Genomic DNA, 17,608 nt, shown 5'->3' on the forward strand with positions numbered 1-17,608 from the left:
AAATGATGCTTAAAGAAGTGAACTGTGTGTGCTCAGCTGTGGATGAATCACTGAGGCTCAGGGAACACTGCAGAAGCGGAGGCAGAGACACGGTGAACACACGGACAGGAGAGTTGCAAAAAAACGACACGGCTGCTGTGCTTGTGAACTCGGCAGCTGCAGTTACCTGCACAAGACCTGCAGGAGAGCAGGCCAGTCAAGATGGCAGCATGAATGGGGGAGGAAGGACCCACCAGCAGTTTGTGGCTGCCGAGAGTGTACAGTGTCTTTTTATTTTCCGGAGCTGGGGATCGAACCCAGGGCCTTGCGCTTGCTAGGCAAGCGCTCACCACTGAGCTAAATCCCCAACCCCAAGGGTACAGTGTCTTTTAGGGACATGTTGCCTGTAGGTTGGCCATGCTAGTGGGTAATCTCAGGTCCTTTCACATATGGACAGCACTAATTAGTCATGGGTTAGGGAGACACAGAGGTGACAGGGAGATGGGAGAAAAGCAATGGCGGACAGATGGTATTAAGTAGGTGGTAGGAATTATGAAAAGAATTAAAATGAATTAAAGGGGTTGGGAATTTAGCTCAGTGGTAGAGCGCTTGCCTAGGAAGCGCAAGGCCCTGGGTTCGGTCCCCAGCTCCGAAAAAAAGAACCAAAAAAAAAAAAAAAAAAAAAAAAAAAAAAAAAAAAAAATTAAAAATTTTAAAAATTAAAAAAAAAAAAAAAAGGTAGGGGATTTAGCTCAGTGGTAAAGTGCTTACCTAGCAAGCATAAGGCCCTGGGTTCAGTCCTCAGCTCCAGAAAAAAAGAAAGACGTGTGCTTGTATTTTATTTAACCTCCACGTGCTCACCTACATAGGAACAGTCTTTGGTTCAGAAAATCGTCCCCATGCTGTTTTCAAAGCAGATGTGGGCCCAGCCGGAGGGGTGGTTTGTGGTTAAGAGCACCAGCTGCTCTTGCAGAGGACCTGAGTTTGGTTCCCAGCACCCACGTGGCAGCTCACAGCTAACTGTAAGTCTAGTTCTAATGGGTGTGGCCCACTCTTATGACCTCTGGGGACACTGCCGGCATGTGGCATGCTTATATACATACAGGCAAACACTCAAACACATAAAAATAAATCCTTTTTTTTTTTTTTTTAAAAAGCAGCTAAGTGTTTTTTTCTTTTTTTTTTTTTTTTTTTTTTTGAAGTTGGGGACCGAACCCAGGGCCTTCCCCTTGCTTGGCAAGCGCTCTACCCCTGAGCTAAATCCCCAACCCTGTTTTTTTCTTTTTTAAAGAAACAATACTTTCATTAAGTGTGTCTGGACAAATATAACTTACCTCCAGGGAAGTTTCTAAAGTACTCTAAGTCTGAAGGCAGCTGTAACCCCAGCTGCTCCGTAGGCTGAGGCAGGGGGACTGAAAGTTTAGGGCCGCTTATGCTGCACAATGTGTGAGGGCTGGGAAGGAGAGAGAGGGAGCCCTTGCTTCCCCCCCAGGCTCCAGGCTTGGCTGTAGCACCATCTGAGCATGTCTGTTTCACTCCTCCAGTCAGGGTGAGAGCACGCAGAGGCCCATGCAGCTGGCGCTGCTGCACAGGAGCCGCTGGGCCTTTCAGGAGCCGGGTCACAGTGGGAGATGGGGCACGGAGGGTTAGCTTTCAGGCTGACCCACTTCACCCTTTGTCTGGTTCTTGCTCTGTCAAGGAGCCTCACTCTGCAAGTGCTGTGCTTCCACGGCCATGCTGGGTTGGGCCTCAAAACTGATGGGCGGAACTTTAAAATCGGGCATCAAGCCGCGCTGTCAGTTATGTGGCCACAGTAGTGGGCAAAGGAACGGACGTGGCGTGCACGCCAGAGAGACGCAGCCAGATGGACAGCTTAGTGGATGCAGGATGGTGAGGGACTGATGCAGTAGTGCGCTGTAGGGTGAGCGGGACAGACACACAGCCCCCACAGTGTGTGCACTGCTCATCCGGGGCCAGGAATAGGCAGGTGAGGCAGCTGCGCTCAGGATGACCAGGGCCAGCACAGACGCGCACAGTGCTGTCCTGCTCATGTGAGCCGCAGGATTTCCACCGCTGAGATTTTTACATCCCACCCTTCATCTCCCTTGTTTGTTCAGGCTTTGAAGGTGAGGGTCTCTCTGGGTAGCTTGGATGGCCTCACTAATGAGCCTCCTTCCTTAGCTTCTTGACTGCTAGGATTTCAGGGTTTAGCACCATACCCAGCCTGAATATCCTTTTTGACGTGGTCTTGCTACATAGCCAGGATGGCCTGGGATCTGTGATCATTCTACCTCAGCCTCCTGGATGCTGGGACCCACGTCTTAACAGGAACCTAGCTACCAAAGAACTTTCTAGCTTCCGTTTATTTACTGCTGACGGACTAACCGTACAGACAACAGTTAACACATTGCAGCAGACGTGCCATCCTCACAGTTGAGAGCTTCCCGTGTTCGCAATTAGCAGAACTGCACTGTCAGGGTGTGATCTCCACCCACCTGGGGATCTCTGATCAGATTGGTTTTCAGGAAGAGGCTAACACCATCAGAAAGTCCTGTGCTGCTGCTGGTTGACTGTCCTAGGACCACATGGGGAAGGAACCATGGTCCTAAAAGGTTCATCACCAGCCCCAAGCTTCCAGCAGCCCAGGAAGACAAATGAGGTGTCTTAGGGCTGTTTGCTCCCGTTTTCTGGGTGCCCGCCATGATTAACCTGGGGGATACCAACTGTTGGCAACAGCACTCATGCTCACAGCTTTCAAGGATACTTAATGTCGGTCTCTGCCCTGCACCTGAGTTTTATCACCAGCCTCGTGGCCCAGGAACTGCGTTGGTGGGAATGGCACAGGGTAGGTACCTCACCTCTTGAATCTAGCCCTCACCTAAGTGGCGGAAGGACTGACAACCTGCCTCTTACCATCTATCTTAGCTTCTCCATCATCGAGTCAGGCCATTCTTGCCAGCCTGGACTAAGGCAATCTGCCCCACCAGTGATACCTGTGTACCCTTCACTGCTGGGAAGATCCATGGAGAGAGGCAGGACCTGGAGTATCCATCTTGCTGCCCAAATGGAAGGTGTGGTATCCATATATAAAGTGTTCCCTGAGCCAAACCTACATCTTCCAGGTCAAGGCGTTCTGCTACCAAGGCTGGCGTGTGTGGGCTTAGCCCAAGGTTGCAGCTTTTTCCTCTGGAGTCTGAGGCCTGAGTAATTGTGCTAATGTGGAGTAGGGCTGTGCTCTGGGCTGCAGGCATCTAAGGCAGCTTGCAGGGAGGCAGCAAGCACACGGCCCTGCTGCTCTCATCCAGATGCATTTTGGAAGCAGATGTTGGGTCCCTCCTCTCCGGACCAGCTCTTCCCTGGAAGGGAGGTGGCAGAGAAGATCTTCCGACGGCTCCTAGTTCACACTTTCTTTGAGGGCCACAGACACTGTGTCTGAGTATCTTCAGACTCAGACAGATTCACTTACCTGTCATCTGGTGCATGAGTTCCAGTCAGCTGTTGGCGTAACATCTGGACACTCTGGCCTGACAATGAAGCAAAATCAAGTGATCAAATCTGACTGGTTCACTGGGCACAGGCCGCCCTCCTCAGTGGTGGTCAAAGTGGACATTTCCAGGCAGCTGTGAGCCTTTCAGGTTTGCTGCCAAGTGACATCTGGGCAGCCTCTACAGCTCAGAGACTAGGGAGATACCTTCCCCAGGCCTCAGAACTAACGAGTCCAAGTTTAGATGGGCTTAGGCAGGGCTGCTCAGGGCCGTGAGCTGGGAGAGTCATCCCTCGCCCAGCGGTCTTACCGGCCCACACCACACACCTCCCTGAGGGACTCTGTCTTCCTGCACCCACTCAACGTGCTGGTTTTCTCTGGAGGCAGCTTTTAAAGTTGAAACACAGAAACCATGTGTGTATGCATGTGTATACATGCATATATATCATGTTCTTGAGACAGGATCTCATAGTGGTGCCAAAACTGACCTAGAACTATAGATACCCAAACTCATGCTGTCCCAAACTTGGAGCAGTCCCCTTGCTTTGGCCTTGTGATGACCAGGATATAGGCATGTGCTAACCACGACTGGCTTGGAACCCCTCCTTTCCTTTCTTCCCAGCAGGGTTTATTCCACAGTGGCCTCAAACTCACTACAGAGCTGAGGGTGACCCTGAAATCCTGATCCTCCTGCCTACTGAGTGCCACCCTGTGTTAGTCTGACCTCTAAAATAGAAACTGTTTTTACTCCTGTGGCCCGTGTGTACTTCTGAGTACACACAGAGACCGGAGAAGAACGTCAGGTCCGCTCTGGCTCCGTGCCGCATACCTGAGATAGTGTTTCTACCAAACCTGGGGCAGATAGCTTCCTGCTACCTGGCAGCCAGCAAACGCCAGCAACCTTCACCTTCTCACCCCAAAGAGCGGGTTTAGAGGTGGTTACAGCCATGTTTCTTAGGTGTTGTGAGGGCCTGAATTGAGGTCCTCGTGATAGGGGAGCAAGTGCTTTGCTCATAAAGCCAGGTCACCTGCACTGGCTGAAACTGGGATAGTAACCGCAGAAACTGAAACAGTAACCTGGAGTCAACCAGTCGGTGAGCAGTCCTCACCCCCACCAGACATCTCGACTTCCATCCATGATGGTTTGCTGACAGGGAGGGTAGGGGGTGGAGCGGTAGAGGGGGAGGTCTCTGATGAAACCCAAGGACTGTGATTAGAGTGAAAGGGAAGTTTAAAAGGCCCGCACTGTCTGTTTCCATCTGAGGTTCCCATCTACCCTCCCTTCCGCTGTCAGGATCCATCTGCAGGCACACGCACACACCACACACACACACACACACACACACACACACACACACACCGTGCCTGACCTTCATCAGGACCCTGGGGACGGATGAGAGAGCAGGCATCGCTCTGAGTGCACTCTGGGACTGTCTCAGAAACACAGGTTGGACCCTAGGTGTGGGTCTGTGGCACCCTTGTGCCAGCATCACCAGAGGACCCTGACTTCAGGCCCAGCTTGTTCCCACTGGCTTCAGTGGTTTGTCTAGGCCCTACTTCTGGCTTCTGGACAATTTGCCAGGGAGGTGAGGCCAAGAGTGTGAAGGAATCCAAGCAGCACGTGGAGATACTGTTCACGACTGTGCTACGCACTGAGCTGAGGGAAGTGGGAGCTTGTGAGTCCTCTCCTCAGCTCCCAGAGTCCCCGGGTAGGAATCCCAGACTCCCTCAGCACCATCCTGTATCCTGTTGGCCATGGTAGGGAGTCAGAGCCCTCTTAGGGTGCGAGCTTCTGCCTGGGCAACAGTGTGGGCCACCTGTCTCGGTGCAGCCACAGTGAAAGAGACAGACCAGGTGTGGACTCTGGCTACTCTGGGTCCCGCTGACTCCTCAGTCCGCAGTGAGGCACTCACACGGGGGTCATGAGACTCACAGCAGGTGCTGATGCTGCTTCACAGCAGGTGCTGATCACAGCAGGTGCTGATGCTGCTCTGATCTCACCTCGAAGTTCAGAGCAGAAGCCAGTTTGAGAGGCTGGGTGACTGAGTGTTTCCCAGGATGCAAGAAGCCTGGCTTCCACCTCCAGCATCCGAACGGGAACATAAATAAAACAGAAAGGCGAAAGGCCACAACATCGAGAGCAAAACTACAGAACTGACCACGGTTTGAAACTGCAGCCTTTACTGGACCTTGTTCCTCCATCTTCCGCCCTGACTGAGGAAACAAGAAACATTCTAAACGCTCTGACACCCGAAAGCAAAACCAGCTCACACGTGAACACAACATAATCCAGTGCCCGAACTCGGCGACTTTCGGGAATCACCTCTGCTTGCTTTTTCCAACAAAGAAAAGAACAACATGGTTCAGTGATTGGCAAATACTGTCGTCATCTGGCCAGTGCTTCTTCCCACAAGCCATGGAACCGTGGGTGCTGGGCCCTTCCACAGTTCTGGGGGGCTGGAGGGCCCACGTGTGGGGGCATGGCAGTAGCGAGGCACCCCACAGAGGTGCCCAGGAAGGAGGTCTGAGGACGCCCACACCTCTGACAGTGAAGACAAGCCCTGCTGGTATTGGCTTTCTTCACCTTAATTATTAATTTTTGGTTTCTGAAGTAAACATGTTTTTGCTGTGAGGAAGGAGCAGTATACCTCAACACATGGGAACCGAGTGGCTGCCGCTAATACACATACTTCCCTTCCTGCTCAAGTAGTTTTTCCCCAAAAACCCGTTTTCATGATTTCTGTTACGGTTCAGAAAAAGTAAAGAAAATGTTTTCAAGTATTCAATTCCTATCAAAAATTGGTATCAAAAGTAACAAAGGACCTAATTCCATAATAATTCCATGTCTTAAAAAATAACTTAAGAAGTGAGAGGCCTGGCCCTTCACGTGTATAAATCCTCTGATCCGGCTAGAGTTTCTTTAGACACCGTGGGGTGGAATCCGTGTTGAGCACCTCGATCATGGACCTCAGAGTCGGGAACGTCTCTGATACTGATGGCAGGGTCTTGTAGGAAGGGGAGATACTGGAAGAGAAACACAGGGAAACTGTTGACTATAGCAGTGCCTTATAGGGAGGGCCAAAGCCTGGGTATATGCAACCAGAAAGGCAGAGGCACAAAGGACCCTTCCATAGTAGTGACCTCACGCCTGAGCTGCTTGGAAGCTCAGATAGGACTTGGGGAAAGAAATGCTTTGATGTGCACAGGGTCCCATGTCGCACAACTCATATCCTGCTGTGGCCACCTCACCTGCGGAGCCTGACTGAGGACGCTGGGCCTGACTCTGAGGACGCTGGGCCTGACTCTGAGGACGCTGGGCCTGACTCTGAGGACGCTGAGCTGACTCTGAGGACGCTGGGCCTGACTCTGAGGACGCTGAGTCCGACTCTGAGGACGCTGAGCTGACTCTGAGGACGCTGGGCCCGACTCTGAGGACGCTGGGCCCGACTCTGAGGACGCTGGGCCTGACTCTGAGGACGCTGGCTCAGGCCTGGCCCCACCCCTCCTGGTTCTGTCACTTGTCACTTATTTTCCCATCTGCAGCAGTAGATTAAATCCTTAGAATCCCCACGATCCTTGAGAAACATTACATACCAGGTTTGCCACGAACCATGACTGTGCAACATGTGGCTGTGTGGTTTGTGGAAAGGGTTGCGCGCGAGTGTGTTTGAGTGTGTTTTTGTGTGTGTTTTTGTGTGTGTGTGCATGTGCGTGTGCGTGTGGTGGCCCTGGGCTGACGTCAGTTCTCTTCCTTAGCCCTCTGTACTGTATTTATTGCTGAACTCAGAGCTCACAGGCACAGGCTAGCTGAGCTGGCTACCTTTGTCTTAGGATCTTGTCTGCATCCCAACCTGAGACCTACCACACCCACCCAGCATTTCATTTGGGCTCTGGGGGTCTGAACTTGGGTCCTCAGGACGAGCTCTATGTACTGAGCTCTCTCCGTCTCTCACCCCTCATTACCTGTAGTAAATGTCTCTGCCTTAAAACAGACTGGCTCTTGCTCCGTGTTCTTTCCCTTTCCCCTCTTCTCCTCTGTCCCTTCTCTCCCCCCTTCCTTCCCCACTTCCCTCCATGTGCTCATGGCCGGCCTCTACTCTCCTCTTCTACTCTTCTTCTCTTATTAAACCTTCCCACGTGGAAAAAAAACAAACAAAACAAAAAACCAAAAAATCCAGAGTACTGAACAACTGTACGGACGAGCGTACGGACAAGCCCACGAAATGAGCGCCTCGCCAGGGCCTCTGCCCAGCACGGAGCAAGGAGCCTGTGTCTTCCCCAGCAAGCCCACTCCAACCACGGCCAGTTACCTTTTCAAGTTCATCCAGCTTTTCGCTATTTTGCTGAAGGCCTCTGAGCCAGGGGCTGTCATGGCTTCAAAGTCGACTAACTGGAAAAGAGGAGAACCAGAGCGAGAGGAAAGGAAGGAAAGGGGTGCGAGGTCTAGCTCTCGTGCGATCCATAACCAGAAGCACAGGGCGTAGTGAGCCGTGCGCACCTCTGCCAGCCCATGCGCGCCTCCCTCCGCCAGCCCAGCATACCTTCCCTTTGGGGATCTTCCCAGCCACTTCTTTGCCACTGGCCATCAGCGCTCCCACAATGACTGAATACGCAATGACACTGCCAAGACAGGACAGACTTCAGCCAGCCCTGGCCTACGACTATCTCACTAACCTCCCTGGGGGTGTCTATCATGAAACGGAACCTTACATAGGAATTCTTTGGACTAAAACCTTAAATGTTTAGTTAACAGGAGAGCTGCGTTGCGCCTGTTTTGAAAATTTCTCTTTCCTACGTAAAAAGCCTAAGGAACTTGAGGGCTATCGACAGGAGCATCTGCTTTCTGAGGAAGGCGGCGTATTTCCATGAGTTTGTTTCCTGCTTTTTTCTCTGCTTGTGAGAGGAGCACATGAGCCTCTCTTCTTTACCTTCAATCCCCTTGATGGTTGATCAAGCATGTGATCTTTCTGTTTTTCATTTTTTTCCCCCCGAAATGGCCTCACTATGTAGCCCAGGCTGGCATCATCAGAGACCCACCTGCCTCTGTCTCCTCAGGGTTAGCATTAAAGGCACATGCCACTATACCCAACAAAAATGGGAATTTGGGGGGGATGTGGATTTTAGAGGAAGCAATGGGAACTTCATGTGATCTGTACTGGGCTTTAGAGCCTGTCTCTGTGACACAAACATAAGCTGTAGCAGCAGTCCCAACTTGAGACTGTCACAGTACAGGACATCACTTACCTAGATCCTCGAGACAGGGGCATTAAATTATAAAAGTAATAAACTAAGGATAAGATTAAGTTGCAGACAGCATCAGCCTCCTAGGAAAAAGGACAGAGATTCATGAACTTCAACCTCATATCACAAACTCTGACAAACCGCTTCCTCCCTCAGGCCTGAGGCTTTGAAGCTGACGGGCTTAGTGCTCTAGAGGCTGGAATAACTGACTAAATGTCAAGGAAGGGTAGCGCCTCCACTGTCTGAGAGGAACCCGTCCTCTTAGGAGCCACTTCTTGCCTCCGTGGGCAAGGGGAGAGAAGTCAGAGACCGGGGAACCCCCAGCTTCTGACTTCTCTCATGGCCAGCCCAGCCAGGGAGCAGCCGCTGGTTGGAAGGAGAGCTTGCTGGGAATGCACACAATGTGACTGGTCACGTGTGGCTGCAGGCAGGAGGCAGAGCGCCTGCTGGTGCTAAGTTCACTTTCTTTCCCACTTCTGATTCAGTCCAGGACAACCAGTCCATGGAGGGCGCTGCCCACACTTGTGGGCCTCCCTTCCTCAGTTAAATCTTTCAGAAATGACCAGAGGCGCCCCCTAGGCGACTCTAAGTCCCTTCAAAGGCAGTTTTACAGTGAGCTCTAACATACAGACCAGGCTCACTGTGGCCGACCTGGACGAAGCTCTTTTGACCCCAAACCTGCACTGAGGCAGCGCAGGGCTGACAATATGGGCGGTACATTCACCACCCCACCGCTGTGGCTGTTACACCCAGGAAATGTCTCTGCTCCATTTATTATCAGAAAGAAGACTGAGACGATTAAAATTGACTTCAGGCATAAGACACACAACCTCGGTGAAACGAGAAGAGTGTGTGTGTGCGCGTGCGTGTGTGTGTGTGTGTGTGTGTGTGTGTGGTGTGTGTGTATGTGCGTGTGTGTGTGTGTGTGCGTGCACACATGCGTGGGGTTGGGGGGACAAGGAGTTGGGCTTTTGCCAAAAGAAATTGCAGGACTGGGGTGTGGCTCAGCAGTGAAGCATTTGCTTGGCACATGTGGAGTTCTGGGTCCCATCCTCAGCAGCACACATGCACACACACTCACCCACAAACACACTCACATCAAGTTCCATCCTCAGAAACACACACGCACTTCTCTCTCTTTCTCTCTCTCTCTCTCTCTCTCTCTCTCTCTCTCTCTCTCTCTCTCACACACACACACACACACACACACACACACACACACACACACCAGGAATAGAAAAGGAAACAAAGCCAAACCTACCCCGAATTCTGCCGAGAGGGTCAGTACTTTGCCCTTTGCTGTCAGGTCCTTATAAAGTGCATCTATTTCAGCGTGATACAGCTGTGTCCTCTCTTCTGTGGTTTGAGTTTCCACAGAAAATAGGATATTGCCGACCCTGGAAATACAAGCAGTGCTGTCAGCGGCACACATTAAATAGTGCAAACAGATAACCGAAGAAGTGGTGAGTGTGACGTGAGTGTGACCTGTGTGCGTTCGTGTGCTCACAGTGGCTGCCCGGTGTGTTCAGGCTCTGCCGTCACTTTCCCAGCCACTCTGCCCAGTCAGGAGCAGGAGCTGTGGGAAGCTCACGAACACTGCTACTACCATGTCTTGTGCTTAAGCTTCTGCATGCAGCAGCGCTGTGGTGCTGTGAGGATAAACTCACACAGCACGGACTTATCATGATGCCATCTGCAGAACCTCCTAGTTCCCAGAGCCTTCAGCTGGAGGGAGGGAGAGGTGGCATCAGGCTTGGGGACATAAAGAGCTTCATGGGAGAGGTGGCCTGAATGTGGGTCTACCCTATTTAAATTCAGCAGGACAACACACAGATATGCAGACACACAGACACACACACACGCAAAGTAGAAAGGAAACTTGCTGGGAAGAAGGGTTTTAGTGGGAATAATTGAGGCACAAGGACTAAAAGTCATTACATACATGTATGAAACTATCAAAGAAAAAATAATGTTTTAAATTCTCAATCAGTGTCTGTGAGAGCAAGGGCAGAGGGAGCTGGAAGCGACCAGGGCCTCAGACTCGAAGCTTCACTTCTGGGTTCTTGACTTTGGTTGTCTGTGTCTGAATTCTCCAGGGGACATCGCCACCCTTGCAAGGCCCCACAATCAGCAATGTGTGCACGGTGGCCCTGGGCCCTGAGCAGGGACCCTTGTCTTCCAGAGCCTGAGACCAGGCAGAGGTGCTGCAGGGATGCAAATGGGCTGTGTGATGGCCAAGAAGGACGCCGCCCCAACACATACTGAGTGCACACATGGCCCAGACACAGCTCGGGTCAGGACACCCCTCCACTGGCCACCACCAGCCCGCACCACACTGGAGCACACATACTTGTCTCCTGTGATGGTGATGGTGAAGCCGTCATACTCCTTCCCTTGATCTTTGAGGCTGGGGACTTTGGTGTTCACGGTGAACCCGTCCTTTGTTTTGGTATTGAACTGCTTTCGAGGGGAAATAGAAATCCATGTTAGTTGCGGTTCTCACGCTGCAGCACGGCACTGTCACCTACAAACATGTTGAGCTGCGTTCTCAGCTTCCCTGGGCTGCATATAGCCCGCATGCTACAGGCCAGACATATCTACTTCTGATCCATCCTGAACCTTGACTCAGCCCTGGGTCTGTCTGAGGCATTCAAACTGAGAGACCATGTGCTCTGTTGGTAGGCGGTGGCTAAGAACACCCCTCCTCTCTTTAGATGCAACACAGGCCTCAAGAGCCTCACTTCCCACAAGCCGACAGAGCAGTAGAGGCCCCAGCAGAAAGCTGCAGACGCCCCTACAGCCAAGACCTGGCTCAGTGCGGCAGCTGTTCTGGGGTTGACTCTGCTCCCAGCGCAGCAGGCAGTAGCCTGGCCTGCCAGGAGCAGCAATGCCAGCTCCTGCAAGTGCTCCCCAGAGCTGCAGGCCCAAGAAGTTGTCAGTGGTTCCTCTCCAGCTGTGCTTTACGGTCACAGACTCTAACCTTGCAGGCCACAGGTCGTGAGTGGAGCTCCTCAGAGCCAGCCAGGGTGTCTCTTATGATGCCAGCTGTGAGTCAAAACCTGTGGCGTTCTGAAGTAGCAGTAAACAGGTTCTGCCTTTAATCTAGGACAATGCCTTCTGACTCTGGCTAGGATGGATGGAGCTGGAACAAGGTAGGCAGTGACAAAGGCCGTCTCTGGGCTCTGGCGGGAGGGCGTCTCCAACAGCAGGCCACAGGAGACTGGCTGGAGGCCCAGAGCAGGGTGCAGCCGGGCAGGGCTGGCTTCCAGGGCTTTCCACTGAACTCAGGAGAGTTCCCTTCCAATCAGGAAAGGGCTCTCGGAAGACAAGTGCAGCTGCTTCCTGAATGCCAGCTGAAGCCTCATGGCAAACTGACCAGGTATCAACAGTCGCAGGTCAGGAAACAAGTCTGGCCCAGTGCTGGGCCAGGAAGGGGCAGAGCGGAGGGGTGAGTGCAGGCCTCTGGCTCTGGTCCATGCTCTTGGCTAATGAGCTATCTGCTGGGGCCCCAGCACTTTTCTAAATCTCCATGTTCTTCGGAGGAAAAGCCAGGTACGTGTTTCCCATACGCTCTGAGCACACATAGACCAACACATCCATAATCCGGCTGAAGCCAGTCTGAAGCTGGAAATGCTCCCACACAAAGGACAGGCTCCTTCAGCCGACACAGCCGGGCAGTGCTGCCACCCGCTGGCTGGGTGTTGGACTCACCTCAGTGCACTGTTTGCCTTCCCACTATTTGTGTGAGCAGATTCTGTCTTCCACCTGATGTCTTCCTAGATTTCCACAAGAAAGCAACCGAGAGGCTGACCCACTGCCGTGCCTGTCTCCTGTCCATGGTGCCCTGCTACCAGTCATGGAGGAGCTGCTGCAATGTCAACCCCACACAAGGGACTTGAAAAGCCGTCTGAGACCCCTTCTTCCAACAAATCTGTCACTGCCGTGTCGCTTGAGACTCACCACAGCTATTGTGACTCCTGTGACCTTTCCTGTGGTTCTGACTTTCCACGTGAAAGTTGCACCTCAGTTCCATTCTTTCAGAGCGCATTCCAGATTAAAACGGACGTCCAAACTCATGCTGTTGCTGCTGCACGGTGTTGGGGCTCAAACGTGGGCCTAGTACGTACCAGGAAGGTGTTCTTCCACGACTCCAGAGAGGCTCCTCGGGGAGCGAATGGGGCTGGAGGTGCTCTGAGGAACTGCCCACCTTCAAGGCCACAGCTCAGCCTCAGCTCTGCGGACCTCGGCTCACAGCTAACTCTGAGCTCTGGCTAAGGCACAGGCTTTCGCTGCAGGTGCAGCCACACAAGGACTCGTCCACCCCTGCCTCAGGCACTCCCTCCTCTTCTGCATCTGCAGGCCTCCGGCCTCCACGCCTGTCCTATGGTTCAATGAACAACGCCCAGAGGAAGCTGGGGGATTGGGGCTCCCCAACTCTTCTCTTCTTCCAGGAATCCATCTAGCATCAGCTGCCGTGGGTTCTCTCTCACTGTGCAAGGGCAACCGAGGAGAACTGGACTGGCCACAGGTCCATCTGACTGTACTCATTTTCAAGTCCTTTGTTTCCTGAATTGACTGCTTCCTGGAGGTCGGTTCTGGTTGAGTCTAGTTCCAGCACTGTACTTGATCTCGGCTACTCCTCACAGTGTGTTGCTATGGGGATCTCCGATGCCACTCCTTGTAACTTTAAAGAGGGCACAACATTCAAACACGTGCTTTGGTTTCTTTCTTGACATGTTGCTGGATTTCTCTTACACAATTCCTCCTGAGATATATTCTTAATTTTTTTTTTAAAGAAAATGTATGTGTATGTGTGCTTTGTCTACATGGATGTCTGTGCATCCTACACACCCGGTGCCTGCAGAAGTCAGAAGTCAGGTCCTTTGGCACTGGACTTACAGACGGTTTTGGTTCACCATGTGAGTTCTGGGAATCGAACCCAGGTCCTTGGGACAATGAAGGCAGTGCTTGTCATTGCCAAGTCACTGCTCCAGTCCCGCCTGAGATGCTGATGGCAAACTTACCTTCATAATTGGAAGAAGGTCTTCCACTTTATGTACCTTTTCCAGAGCTTCTCTGACTTCCAGTAAGCCCTTTGGATTATTTGCTCTTGAAGAGAGAGGGAAGAGCAGAGGGAGGAGGCAAGGGAGGTTAATGCAGAATAAACTGAGCTGTTACATTTCAAACAACTGCTCCTAAGGGCAAGCAGCCCAGCGCTGTAGGCCTGTATATTCCCAGGCTTCTCACTGACAGGGTCATCCACCCAGACCAATAAGACACGGGAGACAATCACGTCATCGACTGTTCTGGCCCTCCTGCTCCGCACCCCCTAAGCAACACGGCCTTGGCCTGGGGTAGATGCTACAGGAGTCCATCAAGATGAACTAAAGCACGTGGAGGCCCGGGTGTGGCTTCTGTGTAAATGCCAGGCCGTCTAACACAAAGGACCTAAGCATGAAGAGACCATGCCAGACACAGGATAAACAGTGTCCCAAACTGGGTAACTGCAGGAGTCAGTGCAAGCTACGGGGCTGCAGAGGAGCGTGAGGTCAGTCAGGAAATGCAGTAAGGCAACACGCAGGTGTGGGCGTCTTAGCAAAGCCTTGGCCGCCTTGTTCCGACAAATCTGTGTGTGCGCAGGGAAGCGTATGTGGTTTTACTTCTAAAGCTGCACAAAGTACCCAGTTGGGTGTCCACACGGTTCTCATGCTTAGCTGGTGAGCCCACCACAAAACTGAAGTCCCCGCCAGGCGGAAAGCTCCACAGGCAATCGAGAATGTCACTGTGCTGAGTGTTGGGCAGAAGCACTGCGAGGCCAAGACTCTGGGAAGCCATTGCCCGGAGCCGGCTTTAATTAAACGTCTGCGTCTAGTTCGGTCTGCCAGTGGTTCAGTTTTCAAATCTCAGATCTACCACACATGGAATGCACGGAATCAATGCTTCACAGCAAAGGGGAAGGTGGAAGGCTTACCCATGATAAACAAGAATCCTGTCTTTAATAAAATGAAGTATTTTCTCAAAATATTCCAGGTATCTCATATTAATCACTTGACCCCTGTGAGGTAAAAGTGGTAAAATGTTAACCATCGTTTTACAAAGGAATGTAAACATCGGTTAATTCCAAAATCAGAGAGCTGAGACAAATATGACAAAGTGTAAGAGAGCTGCTTGCTCTGTCACTGTGGGAGAAGCGAGTCCCGTATCGGCAGAAAGCTTAGGCTCTGGAAGTCTGTCCTGCAGAAAGTGTCCAGAAAAGACTTAGCTCCTGACAGGCCACAGAGGAAGGAAAACCCCCAGCTTCAGTGGAGTTCAGTCCTGATGGAAACTACTGTGAGTGGGTGCTCCAAGCTTGCTACGTGTGCCTGCGTGTTGGACATTCCTGGCTCTGTGTGTGTGTGTGTGTGTGTGTGTGTGTGTATGTGCGCGCGCGCGTGCGTGTGCCTGTGTACTGGTCATGCCTGGCTCTCTGTGTATGCCTGAGTATAGGACATGCCTGACTGTGTGTGAGAGCCTGTGTATTGTACATGCATGCTCTCTGTGTGTGAGCCTGTGTATTGGACATGCCCGGCTCTCATTGTGTGTGTGAGCCTGTGTATTGGACATGCCTGGCTCTCAGTGTGTGTGAGCCTGTGTGTTAGACATGCCTGGCTCTCTGTGTGTGTGTGAGCCTGTGTATTGGACATGCCTGGTTCTTAGTATGTGCCTGTGTGTTAGACATGCCTGGCTCTCTATGTGTGAGCCTGTGTACTGGTCATGCCTGGCTGTCTGTGTGCACGTCTGCCTATCTGAGGGAGCCTCCCCAGCTCTTCAGCAGTCTTCCTTCCCTCTACCCTTTGGAGGCACTATACTCCTCACATTCCCACTCCGCTTTTTTGGGTTTTTTTCCTTCCCCTTTAATCTCTCTCCAAGGCATTCATGTATAGCAACAGCTGAGTCTGAGTCCCTCCGCTCTAGGAAACACCACTCCTGGATCCCAGCATTCACTCAGTGCCTGACTGCAGAGCTCAGGATAATACAGAAGCTCCCATCTTGCCTAACTCCCATCACACAGCAACCTCACTGACCCACCCTTAGTGGAGATGGGGGTCCTGGCCACAGCAGGCCCATGAGCAAACTATGGTGACCGTGGAATTCCCCAACTGATCACTTCCTCTGCTGTTTGATGACTACTTGAAGACTGATGCACTAGTACATAACTTGCGAGTCCACCCTTCAGCAGGCGAGGCTCTACCTGTGCAGGTGCACGGCAAGCATTGTTTGTGTGCAGGTGGACCAGCAAGAAAGACACTTGTGGGTACAGGGCTCCTCTGGGTGTGCTCCCCGCCAGGCCACCAGGGCCCCTCATAGTGCTGCACCCCTACGCAAACAGGAACAAAGCACAGAGGCTCCCACCTGATTAGGTTGATGTGGTTGTTGAAACCTCTGCTGAGACTGGGTGCCGGCATCTGATCCAGCCACAGCACCGGCTGGTCCGGATCCGCGATCCTGTGAAGCAGAGCTCATGAGGAGTGAGGCCTTACCACAGCTTCCAGGACAAAGCATGCATGGGTCTCTGCAAAAGTGAGGGAGGAGCCGCCTGGCTCTGACTTCTGAAAGGGGCACACAAGCCATCGAATCCCAGGGCACGGTCAGAGGCAACCGGATCCCGGGCCATGGTCATAGGCTACCAGATCCCGGGCCATGGTTACAGGTCACCGAATCCTGGGCCATGATCATGGACCACCAGATCCCAGGGCACGGTCTGGCCACACCAGGTGAGAGGCCAGCAGAGGCTGGTGAGCTGTAACCGTTCTTCTAAACTGTCAACTTGGTGGAAGTTAGAATCAACCGAGGAAATACACCCATAATGGTGACTCCAGAGAGGGCTGGCTGGTGGGGGAAGGCCCTCCCTACATGTAATTGGCACCGTTCCGTGGGCTAGGGGCCCACATTCCGTAATGAGGAATGAGCTGAGCGCCGGCATTCATCTCTGCTTCCTGATTGGACTGGAGTTGAGCAAACCCTTCCTCTCTTCAGTTGTCTTTTGTCACAGCAATGGGAGCAGTAACGGATACACTGGGCAGGCAGGCAGGCATATTAGAGAAATACAGAGGTGGTCTGCACCCTAGGGGACGGGCTGCAGGTAAGGACGGATACTTTGAGCCCGGGGGTGGGGTGGGAGTGCGGGGTGGTGGTGGTGGTGGTGGTGGTGGTGGTGGTGGTGGTGGTGGCAATGCACACCTTTAATCCCAGCACTCTGGAGGCAGAGGTGGGCAGGTCTCTGAGTCTGAGGCAGCCTGGTCTACATAGTGAATTCCAAAACAGCCAGAATTACACAAACCCTGTCTTGAAAAACAAAACAAAACAAAACAAAACAAAACAAAAAAAAAGAAAAAAACCAAAAGGAAGGAAACGTCCAAGACCTCATCTAAAACACTGTGATCACACAAGGGCTTAGAAACCTGGCAGCCCTTGCTTCTATCTCCTGAGAAGGAGCTGAGTGTGTTCTGAAGAATTAAGGCAACAGTGACTTGGGGTGAGCTGGGGGGCGGGGGGGCGACTCAGTATCTTCACTTATAGGGCTTAGTTCTGTAAGCAAAGTGGGGTTGAAACCTCTGGGGGGGGGGAGAGAGAGAGAGAGACAGACAGACAGACAGACACAGGGTCTGAGAGCGGTGCTTGCCCACTGCTGCACGACCCACGGTTACCTTCTCCACTTCACAGCGATGTCAAACATGTCCCTCCACTGCATCAGCCTTGTCTTCCCGTTCATGCGGACCTTTGAGTTGGTCCAGGTTCGCTGTACAGCCTGCATGACTTCCATCGCTGCCAGACCCATGGCTAAGGGAGGACATAGCAGGACAGCGCGTCAGAACCCTTCCGGGGCCAACTCTCACCTTTCCTCTCAAGCCTGGGTGACCACAT

At 52.3% G+C, this 17,608-nt stretch overlaps 1 protein-coding gene across 8 annotated transcripts in view; it reads right to left on the minus strand.

Annotated features, from left to right (window-relative positions):
• Positions 1-5,622: 5,622 nt before the first annotated feature.
• The window catches only part of Ttc13 (tetratricopeptide repeat domain 13), a 56,296-nt gene continuing 44,310 nt past the window's right edge, over positions 5,623-17,608 (minus strand). For 4 of the 8 annotated variants that reach the window (XM_032887480.1, XM_032887484.1, XM_032887482.1 and 1 more), the window contains 10 exons: positions 17,392-17,524; positions 16,097-16,189; positions 14,676-14,759; positions 13,729-13,813; positions 11,055-11,161; positions 9,966-10,101; positions 8,708-8,787; positions 8,005-8,083; positions 7,774-7,853; positions 5,623-6,487 (listed from right to left, as the gene is read on the minus strand). In XM_032887480.1, coding sequence (XP_032743371.1) covers positions 6,373-6,487; positions 7,774-7,853; positions 8,005-8,083; positions 8,708-8,787; positions 9,966-10,101; positions 11,055-11,161; positions 13,729-13,813; positions 14,676-14,759; positions 16,097-16,189; positions 17,392-17,524 — 992 coding nt within the window. In that variant the 3' untranslated portion in view covers positions 5,623-6,372. Of the gene's footprint in view, positions 6,488-7,773; positions 7,854-8,004; positions 8,084-8,707; positions 8,788-9,965; positions 10,102-11,054; positions 11,165-13,728; positions 13,814-14,675; positions 14,760-16,096; positions 16,190-17,391; positions 17,525-17,608 lie in introns of all 8 variants that reach the window. The other 4 variants (XM_032887479.1, XM_032887477.1, XM_032887481.1 and 1 more) reach the window with 1 other exon arrangement.

The sequence above is a fragment of the Rattus rattus genome, chromosome 17 (assembly GCF_011064425.1).
Source record: "Rattus rattus isolate New Zealand chromosome 17, Rrattus_CSIRO_v1, whole genome shotgun sequence".
NCBI classification, from domain to species: domain Eukaryota; kingdom Metazoa; phylum Chordata; class Mammalia; order Rodentia; family Muridae; genus Rattus; species Rattus rattus.